The sequence below is a fragment of the Podarcis tiliguerta genome (assembly GCF_965153285.1).
Source record: "Podarcis tiliguerta genome assembly, chromosome: 7".
Taxonomy (NCBI): domain Eukaryota; kingdom Metazoa; phylum Chordata; class Lepidosauria; order Squamata; family Lacertidae; genus Podarcis; species Podarcis tiliguerta.
In genome coordinates, this window is record NC_139540.1 from 38209966 (window position 1) to 38220796 (window position 10831).

The 10831-nt window shown below is 41.4% G+C and overlaps 1 protein-coding gene across 1 annotated transcript; it reads right to left on the minus strand.

Annotated features, from left to right (window-relative positions):
- Window positions 1-330: 330 nt before the first annotated feature.
- NPBWR1 (neuropeptides B and W receptor 1) lies at window positions 331-3081 on the minus strand. Its single transcript, XM_083451319.1, has 2 exons — window positions 2745-3081; window positions 331-2354 (listed from the first exon to the last, which is right to left on the minus strand). The coding sequence occupies exon 2, from the start codon at window positions 2041-2043 to the stop codon at window positions 1045-1047; it is 999 nt and encodes a 332-aa protein (XP_083307445.1). The 5' UTR covers window positions 2044-2354; window positions 2745-3081; the 3' UTR covers window positions 331-1044.
- Between the last annotated feature and the right edge of the window lie 7750 nt (window positions 3082-10831).

A 10831-nucleotide genomic window follows, 5' to 3' on the forward strand; every position in this document is an offset into this window, starting at 1 on the left:
GATCCTGCTCTGTTCCAGTAACAAGAAGCCGAAAGCACCAGCCTGAAGATGACGAGTGAGACCTCGTCGAAACGTCGCCTAGACACCCCAACTTTTACACGGGAAGACACCCGAGGACACCAAAACCTGCATATATATATATATATATATATATATATCCCATTTGGGGGCTTTGTATGTTCTTATCTCCAGTATTTAAAAAAAAAAGAAGAAGAAAAGATTGGGATTTTTTTAAAAAAAATGTGACAAAGATCAAGCTATGACATTTTATGCTAGAGGGCACTTTCCTTTGCAAAATACTTATATCTAAGAAAGTCTGTACGCAGAAGATTTGTGCAGCAGTTTAAGCCTTAATTACAGTATTTTTACAGAATAATAATAATAATCACAACTACAAGATGTGTCAGAACTTAAAATACACAATGTGATTGAATATGGAGGAAAGGAAGAATGAATCAACTAGGCCCACATCCCCCCAAGTAAATGTGTGGGAGCTGTAGAAGAACACATTACCTTGTCATAAAAGCTTACCTTGTCAAATTATTATTATTATTATAAATGCAGAATTAATATGTAATAAAATATGATGGAGGAAGGTAATACAGCAAGATAAATATAATACAGGTATCAAACTAGCAGGATTCAGATTCATTAAGCAAAGGCACTCTGCACACCTTTATTTGGCTTGAAAAAACTCCATGTTTCAATTAGTACTGTTCTGTATATTGGGTCTGCTGAATATTAAATCTTCTTTCTTTTTTTACATTCCAAGGAATTATGTTGCATTCCATAAAAATAGGAGGAGAATCCACAATGAATAGATGTAGTGCCAAAAAAAGAAAGAACAAGAAGAAAAATGCCCCGGAGGATGTAATGTGGTGATGCAGCAAGCTTCTTCATCCTGGCAGGGATACGGGGACACAGCTTGAAGAAGAGGATTGAGTTTTACAACATTTTGGATCTGGTTCTATGGCCAGAGCTAGACCCTTCCAATCATGCTTCATTAAGCTTATTTTAAAAGAGGCTAGAAAAAGATCCGGAATCTTAGGAGGGAGTTCCACATTCAACCAACTTTCGGAAACTCTTCCGGAAAGTATCATCTAAAAAGGCGTAAAGGAACGGGTTGAGGCAACTGTTAGCATAGCTCAGGGTGGTGATGAAATAGGAGATTCCAATTATCAGAGGGGTTTGTGGGATGTCTGTGGTGAGGGCGACCACAGTGCTCAGGTGATAAGGGGTCCAACAGAACAGGCAAACGCCCAATATGATCAGCACCATGATTGTCACTTTCTTTTTTGCTTTGTCCAAAGCTTTAGCATTGCTGTGGAGCCGCATACGCCTCAGCTTGAAGAGCATGGTGCTGTACAGGATGCAGATGGTGGACACGGGGATGGCAAAACCCAAGATAAGGGTGTAGAGGCGGCTCACTTTCCACCAGAAGCCCTCTGGGCTGGGAAAGACAAAGACACACTGGGATCGTCCCTCTTCAGTGTGTATCTTGGCAAAGATACTGAACGGCAATATGATGATGGTGACAAAAATCCAGACACAGAGACTCACTGTCTTTGCAGCCCTGTAGGTGCGATAGCACATTTTCTTGGATTTGATGGTGGCAACCACCACCAGGTATCGGTCGATGCTCATGATGGTTAGAAAATAAATGCTTGAGAAAGTGTTGTACTGGTCGATGGAGATGATCAGCTTGCACATGAATTCGCCAAAGGGCCACTGAAGCAGCAGGTAGTCTGCTATGTTGATAGGAAGTACCAACGTGAAGAGCTCATCAGCAATGGCCAGGTTCAGAATGAAAATGTTGGTGACGGTCTTCATTTTGGGAGCTTTTAGGATGACATAAATGACTGCAGAGTTTCCAGTAAGCCCGACAGCACAGATCACAGAGTAGATGATGGGTACGGCAATGTAGAACTTAGGAATCAGCTGTGGAGCTGTCATGTTGTGCCCATGTTGTCCTGACCCATAGCAACCAAAATCCACATCAGTACAGGAAGCATTGAAGTTGGGCTGGGAGGAAAAATTATCCATTGTCTGCAGTGACAAATATCAGTCTCCTCTGTTAAATATTGTTTAGCTTAGATGAGATTACTAGATGCAGTCCTTTTACAAAACCTTATGAGTGAGATCAGTCTATTTGAAATACATTGCATCAGAGATTTCCTTCAGGTTCTTATTTCTTGAAGCTGCTTGATTCAAGCTAATTTTCAGGTAAATTGCCTCTCCTAGCACTTTCTTTTCTATTTACTGAAACCAGTAAAGCAGTCTTTCAGTTAAATAGTTTTTGCATCATGCTTCCTTTTTATCTTTCCACTTTGGAGCACTCTGACTGTACAGATCTCCTAAGGAAAATAAAAATTTAAAACAAATAAATTAAGTTTCAACATGCCCCTGGCTATTTTACATGCAGCTCAACATTGTATGGAAATGACATTTAATGTCTCAATATAATTAAGCACAAAATTACCTCTCTTGTTATAGTTTTCATTAATTCTCTTTCCGCGCATTGCCTAGGAGGAATATGCTACGAAAATTCTTGTTCATGGGAAATAATAAACACATATAAAAACCATGCCTCTGTGACTGAAGAATCCTAAATGAGACTCTTCCCCATCTGCACTCACAGACTATGTCTCCGTCTTCCTTTTTCACCCACAGACATTCTTCACACACTATTTTATTACACTCATTATAGCCTGAGTTAATGCTTAGGATCCTCCGTTTCCCCTTACCTTTCTAACCAAGACTGTGCCCTGCTTTTGCGCATCCTTTTGCAGTCACTGTGCTCTGGAGGCTCAACAGCAAGCTGAGAAACAGGAGTGAAGTGCTGTGATGCTGAAATGCTGGACAGCTCCTCAGCAGCTGCATCTCTGAACAGTCCCTGCAGGTCTGGATAGCTCCTTCTGAACCCCACTCCCTTGGCTAGGAAATGGAGGGCAGGTACTACCTCAGCACGGAAGCCCTACCGTTTCAGCTCACAGGTCAGTCAACACAGCCACCAATTTATATTCTCCTCCTTATGAGAGATCTGCTTCCTCTGAAGTTACAGACCCCTTCACGTGACAATAGCTTGTAGAGCTTCCATCTCTTCTCCTGTTTGTTCATTGCAAAGTGACATCAGTTTGCTTTACTAATGCAATTGTTCATCTTTAGATATACAGTTATATAAAACTTCCTCTTGTTATTAACTTACTATCAATCAGTTTTATTAGATTACTTAGAGTTTATTTTGTTTGAGAGGATAATTTGTACCTAGTTTCTCCATACCAGTCATAAATTTTATAAATCTCTGTCATGCCCCCTCCTCTCAATTATCTGTATTTTGATATGAAAAAAATAGCAAGCATCTTATTTGACGACTCCTTATAGGGAAGATGTTTTAATCCAGCAGCAATTTGCTTTGGCATTTCCTATACCTCTCTAGCCTGTACCATGGCAAAAACTTCATTTGAAACTCCGTCATGTTATGATAGGAGTTCAGTTATGTGTTACTTGTCCTAAAGCACTTTTTGCAAGCTGTTGGAGTGCCATTACTGTGCAAGAAGGGCAGATAAGCCAATTCTGCCCTACTTAACTGGAAAATCACATCAACACCAAGGACACTGCACATCTTCAGTCTCTACAGGTGATGAAGAGGTGGTTGGATGCTGCTTGAGATCTGTTGGCATCCCAGCCCAGGCTTCATCCTCATCTAAAAGGACTTTCTGCATCCCAGTTTTCCTATATAAAAGAGGAAACACAAGGGGGATAGTCAGGTCTGTTGGCTGCTGCATGAACAATACTAAAGCAACTTGATATTGTTGGGAGGAGGGCTGAAGCTCAGTGGTAGCTCATCCACTTTGTCTTCAGAGATGCTTCCAGGTTCAATCCCCAGTATCTCCAGAGGTGGGAATGTTACCCGTCTGAAATCCTGGAGAGCTCCTGCCAGTCAGCATGGACAGGACTGAGATGGATGCTGATTTGATTCAGTATAAAGTAGATTCCTAACCTAACAATGCAATTTACGTATTTAAAATAAAATATGCTGAGCTAGATGGTGGTTTGTGGGTTCCCCTGTTGGAGCCATACTATTTAAAACCATGTACCAAATTATATGTGGGTGATTATAAGAGTGCCCCAGGGACCAATATTTTTCCATGGCCAACCCTCCTTGGCCTCCCAATAGACATTTGCCTTAGGCAGCTGATCTTGGGTGTCATGAAAGGCACCAAACTGTACATTATTTAATGGATTATGATTTGGGGAGGGCTGGGAGAGGAGAGGGGAGAAAGCTTCATTGTGTAACCATAAACCTCTGAGCTAGTACAACAAGTGATTTAAGTACTGCCATTCATGTCAGCTGAAATCAATCAGAATTTTACCACATGCTTCAGCATAGTCAAGAATACTGATGAAGGAGCCTTCAACTGCCTACATGAAGAAACCCATTAAACAACAAATTACCGATGTGCATTGCCATTATACTTATCTCCTATTTTTCCTTTGGGAAATTCAGAGTAGCTTGTCTGACTCTCAGCAGTCCCTTACTGAGCGGCTAACAATGAAAGAGGAGTGGATATTCAGAAAGACATGAAGGTCCTGCTCACTCAGACAAACTAAGTCTAGCATCCTCTTCTTACAGTGGCCAACCACAGGCTCATGGGAAGCCCACATTCAGAACATGAGCACAACAGCACTCTCCTACTTGTGTTCCCCAGCAACTGGTAGTCAAAGGCATACTAAGGGCCACAGGGAGGTTAGGCTGGCCTCAACCAGAGCCAGGGCTTTTTTGGCCATGGCCCCGATCTGGTGGAACTCTCTGTCACAAGAGACTAGGGCCCTGCAGGACTTGACATCTTTCCACAGGGCCTACAAGACAGAGCTCTTCCACCAGGCCTTTGGCCAAGGCACAGTCTGACCCCCCTCCTTCTGTAATCCTCATAGAACATTTTCTTGAATTGATTTTAGAATGAATTGATTTTAAAATGCATTTCAATTAATTGATTGTGATTTTATGTAAACTGTGTTACTTTTATTGTTGTTAGCTACTCTAAGCCCGGCTTCAGCAGGATATAAATAATTTATTATTATTATTATTATACTGCTCCAATCTTGAAGGTAGTACACATCCTTTGATAGCCTTGTCCTTCATGAGTGTGCATAATCCCCTTTTAAAGCTAAGTCGGCAACCATCACTACAATATGTGATGGAGCATTCCATAGCTTAACTATGCACTGAGTAAATAAATACTTCCATTTATCCTGAATCTTCCAGCATTCCATTTATCCTGAATCTTCCAGCATTCAGCTCCATCAGATGAATGGAGATTCCCTAGTCTTATGTGAGAGCAGTAGCAGGCAGCTAGCAAGAGTGCTGGATTGCCTCCCCCAGTGTGTTGACGCCATGCTCCCCTTGCCATAGTCTCTCCCCTTCCCTTCTCAGTAATCTACAGCAAGGCCGGTGGCAGGCAGTCAGGTAAGCACCATCACTCTGTCCTGCAGACTGCTACTGGGTGAAAGGGAGAAAAACGCCTCTCCATCTTTTTCGCACCATACATAATTTTAAACATATGTCCTCCCTTACTCACCTTTCCTCCCAGAACCTCCCTAGATCGCTTCTTATAAAATCATTTGTGTGGTGTTATTGATCCTACAAAGCAGCCCAGAGCCGGTACACTTATGTTTGTGGGGTGGGGAGAGGGGAATTGCTGAGAGAGAATAGTGAATGACAGTCCTGCAGTGTAGCCCAGCGTTATCCAGTCTCTTGGTGTTTTTAATTTCTTTAGGGAAATGCAGTTGGGAGGCAGCTGTTGAATATAATAGCAACAGCAGGGGAGAGAGTGTGATTAATTGCTTTTGCACTCATAGGGGGATTCTTGGGGTGGGTGGGTGGCTGCTGCTGGGATAAAACATGCATAGTGATGTAAAACAACAACAACAAAATCTCCTGTCCCTTTTGATCAAAGAAAAGAAAAGAAAATGTATCTGTTTGACCCAGGCTGCTAACATTACTGTAGTTTTTATGAGGTATGCTATATTAAAAATAAATAACCACAGCAAATGCTCTTTGAGCACACTGCTTGCTTTTCAGTAACTTACTCCTAGATTTGTCCAAGAACAGACATCAGCACCTTGAATGATGTAAATATTAAATCTCTGTTGACCCCACATTGGCCTTTGCAACTGCCACGCTTTGTGCTGAATGCGGTATTGACAGCCTAAGATCAATTAGTTGAAAGATCTATGGTCACATAAATGGTTTACAACTGGGTGAGAGTGAGGCTATTGTGCTTCTTGCAGCTGTTTTTCAGGCAGGAATTCAACAGGTCAAGCCTTTCCTAAAATGGAAATCTTCACCTGTTGGCATTTTCTCATGCATCTTACTACTTGTGTGCAGCCCTCAATTTATTTTGTGGCCATCCACCCCACCTGCACAATAGGATATACATTTGCACAGGACATAAAGTGTGTGTATCTCAGACTTAACAGCCCTAGGATGTAGTTCCTGAGCTATAAGACCCACCCCAGGTCTTTGGATCACTGCCTTATTTGCTTGTTGCCTTGATGCCACTGAGGTCCATATTCACTGGGGTCCATATCCACCTCCTAGTGCCAAAAGTTTAAAAGTCTTAAATCCCATTAAAAAAACAATGAGTCAATTTTGCTGTTTTAAAATCGAGGGCATATGGAAGTGTTCTTGGTGGCTGCCCAACATGTGATAAATATATACTGATGGTGAACTTAGGTCTCTCAGTTCTCATCTGCCACTTCACTATCCACACATGAGAGGGAGATATCAGTAGGCTTGGGGGAAGTTTATACATGTACAAAAGAAACTTTAAGGGTGAGGGGCAAAGGAAAGAGACCTCTTAAGCAACCCAATGACAACTGAGCATGCTCAGTGGGTACAGAGTGCTGACACTGCTGTGGGGAATGGGATGGAAAACTGGGTTAGAAGGAGGAAGACTGGAACGGAGTATCCTGGATAGGGCAAACTTTGTTGCCTAGAGCTCTGGATGGAGGCACTCTATGCTGCATGGGGCACTCCCACTTGTTACAATCGTAAAAAAACCCCAAATCCTATCAGAATGTGAGTTAAACTGATAAAGTGTTGGGGTTTTAGTTAAAGAATAAATATTCAAATTCAATTTTATCACATATATTTTCTGCAGGCATATATGGAACTATCCCCATTTTATGTTCTCTGCAACCCTGTCAGGCAGGCTAAACTGGGAAGCTGGTTCAAGGAAGGATCATGGCTAAATGGAAATTTGAAACCAGATTTCCCCAGTCAGCCCACTATCTGCTATATCCCACCAGCTCTTGGTATTTTTTTTTTTTTAAGTATGCATGCTTTAAATATGTATATATGCGCGCGCACATTATTACTTGCCCTGCAGCCACAATGACTTAAAGAACTGTAAAGCAACCATTAGTGATTCATTGATTTACAGAACATGTTTACTCAAAATTCTGAATTCTGTGGGATTTACTCCCCAGTAAATGTGTTTGGGATTTCAGCCAAAAGTCTCCAAGTTATCAGCTATATGCTATGCAATGTAAATAGAACAGAATTCAGTCTTTAGCCTTGGGCTCTTTATAAGGTGCATTGTGAAGTGTGTAATTAGCATTTAGAGCTTGTAATTATTGTAAATGTGATTAAAAGCTTAGCTCCTCTAAAACTTAATGTTCTGTTGTGAAAAGTGGTATAATTGTATAATATACCTTTTGTTTTCTTATGGGCTGTGGTCAATACCAGATAAATTATGGCTACTTTAATGTTCTATGAACGTCCTTTATTAGTGGACTTGCTGCATCACAATGATATTTTCTCTCTCTTTGACTATGCTATTATTAAATATTAGAAGAAATTTTAACAATTGTGTTTACCCAAGCGTTTGATTACTGAATTATACTGTTCCTAGCAACCTTGAAATTATTAGCTGTTTTTAGATTATCTTAATGTTTTAAAATGTTTTGGAACTTTTTAATTGCTTTAAAAGGTTTTTATGTTATTTTTAATTGTATAGTTTTAACATTTTGGTGTTTACTACCCTGGGCTCCTTTGGGAGGATGGGAAAGAAATTTGATAATAAACAAAAGAAAACCAAATAAAGGCAATAAATGGAAATGACACTAAAACCACAATCCTATACACTTTTTACTTGCGAGAAAATTTGTGTAGGACTGAGCAGGCTGCCCAGTGAATTACGGTGATGTTTCTGAGCAGGAATTAATATCCTATATTCCTACAAACCAACTCAGTATGAATAATTCCAACACAGGTTTTTGACATAGGTATTTTGTATTCACCACTAAAATTAGTAGGATCAGGTATGTATGAGAAAAAGATGGCTGCACACATGCAATTATGTGGGGGCAGCCATATTTTCCCTATACAAATACTGTAAACAACATCATGTGATCACAGAGCACCACTTCCAGAATCATTTTGGACCCCATTTTGAATTAGAGCAGGGCCCATGCTTCCTAGTCTGTCTCGGATTTTTTTTTAAAAAAAAAAATTTAAAAAGCGGCTGGATCAACTCAAAGAAGTTCAATTTAAAATGCTTCCAAATCTTGTAATAACAAAACATTTGACCGAATTGGACTTGAAACTCAACAAGAAACTATGAATTATAGTGGGGCAGTTCATGAATCATTATATGTAATCAAATATGTAAGATTAAGAAGTAGCTCTGTACATAATAAAAACCCACATCCTGTAGTCATTATGCAATTCACAAACCAGTACATTTGTGACAAAGGTCAGGAACCTTCCCTTTGGGGCAGATAAGAATACAGAAGAGAGAAAAAAGGAGCAGCTCAAGGTTATGAAATGAATTAATTACTTAGATTCAGACCTAAAATAATGGGCCACATGGGTCCTGTGAATATCTGAGGAAAACGCCAGCATGGATGAGAAGTAACACAATTGTCTGTAGAAGAAGCCAGGCCATTTTGAGACTGATGATGTCTGAGCAATTATAAGAGAGCACTCTGACCACAAAAGTGGAAAAATGCCCATGCCAATCTATTCAGCTCATGTCCCCAGAATCAGAACAGTTTAAGTTCTCGTTAATTAGAAGCAAATAAAAAAAAGCAACTTACAAGCTGATGCCGAGTTTCCCTGGGTACCCATCATCTTCAGGAAAATAAATTGCCCCATGTTTCACAAACATCTATTGCTCTGAAACATAGTTTGCACTCATTTTAAAAGTCGGGATGACATTTATTATAGGAGCAGAAAGATTTAGACCAAGAATATGACCTGTGTCAAAACACCAGCTTGACGGGTTATTTAGGAAATGCCACATTATGAGCACTACAATGTGCACTTTGTGAGGTTGCAAAGAACAGCAAATCTCTCCCTCCTCCACCACCACCACCAATCTTCCCCATCTGCACTATGCATTTAACCTTCATGGGTTTCCCCAAAGAATCCTGGGAACTGTGGTTTGTTAAAGATGTTGAGAACTGGAACTCTGTGTGGACAATAGGAGTCTTCTGAAACTCTGAGTACCCTTAACAAAACACAGTTCCCGGGATACTTTTGGGAAGCTGTGACTGTTTAAAGTGGTCTGATACTGCTTTAAATGGGTAGTGCAGGTGGAGCCATAGCCTGGGTGCCGCCCCACAGAAATATGCTCATTTCTAACCCCCTTAAAGTTGTTTTGTGAAAATCAAATGACATTAAACCAAGAATGGCAAAATCTGTAGCCCCTTTTCATCATACAGTGGTACCTCGGGTTAAGTACTTAATTCGTTCCGGAGGTCCGTTCTTAACCTGAAACTGTTCTTAACCTGAAGCACCACTTTAGCTAATGGGGCCTCCTGCTGCTGCCACACCGCCGCACAATTTATGTTCTCATCCTGAAGCAAAGTTCTTAACCTGAGATACTATTTCTGGGTTAGCGGAGTCTGTAACTTGAAGCGTATGTAACCTGAAGCGTATGTAACCTGAGGTACCACTGTACTGCAGGCTGAATGGAATGATCTCCAGGGGGTGATGGCAATAGTGAACACAACTGCAACAAAACGTTGCTGCTGTTCAGGAGCTCAGCCCCTCCATTTTATCCCCTTCCCTTCCTTTTTGATTCCTGTATGCCAACACTTGTGGTCACTGGAGATGTACACATGTCACTGGGTTGTTTTTTAGAGTTTCCTCCTTCCTTCAGGGTTTAAAAACCTTTTTTCCTTCTGAAACCCTTTGGGTGCCCCCAAATCTGCTGATACCTCCTTCTTGTGTGGGGGTAATGTTGCTTGCAAAGCGTGTTCTCTAATAAATGAGAGCACGTGTTGCGGTGTGGGCCACCGGGCCAGGCCTCTTGTTGCCAGGCTGGTTAATAGTTATTGCCTGGCATTTGTGATTGGATAACCGGGTTGCTGGGGCAAATTATATGTTGCAAATTAGGTGGGTGGGACCATAGTCTTTAAATATTGGTGCACTCTGGTTTCTCTTTCTCTTTGCAGAGTACATCAGATCACCCGCCCACCCGCCCTCTTTTCCGGTTGACCTTGCTTTGCCTGTCATGGGGTCGTCTGCCTTGTCGCAGGGGCCTAGTAGGAATTTTGCCATTTGGTGATTGGCTGTGCCATTTGGTTTTTGCCTACTACTCAGCAATTCGTCACAACTTGTAAGGTTGCGGTTAGGCATTGGTTATAATATGCTGGTGGTGGAGGGGTCTGAACAGGCGGTGCCTGCCCCTCCTATTGCGCTGAAGGGAATTCCGTTAAAGGAATCCTGGGGCTTGCCATGATTTCATCCAATCCCTGTCATGGGAATCCTTGTCATAGGACCGGGCAGGCAAGCTTTCGGGGAGCTGCTGGGGAGAGCGGT

Excerpts from the sequence above, each read along its gene's own strand:
- NPBWR1 (XM_083451319.1), bottom strand. The coding sequence starts at position 2,043 with ATGGATAATTTTTCCTCCCAGCCCAACTTCAATGCTTCCTGTACTGAT.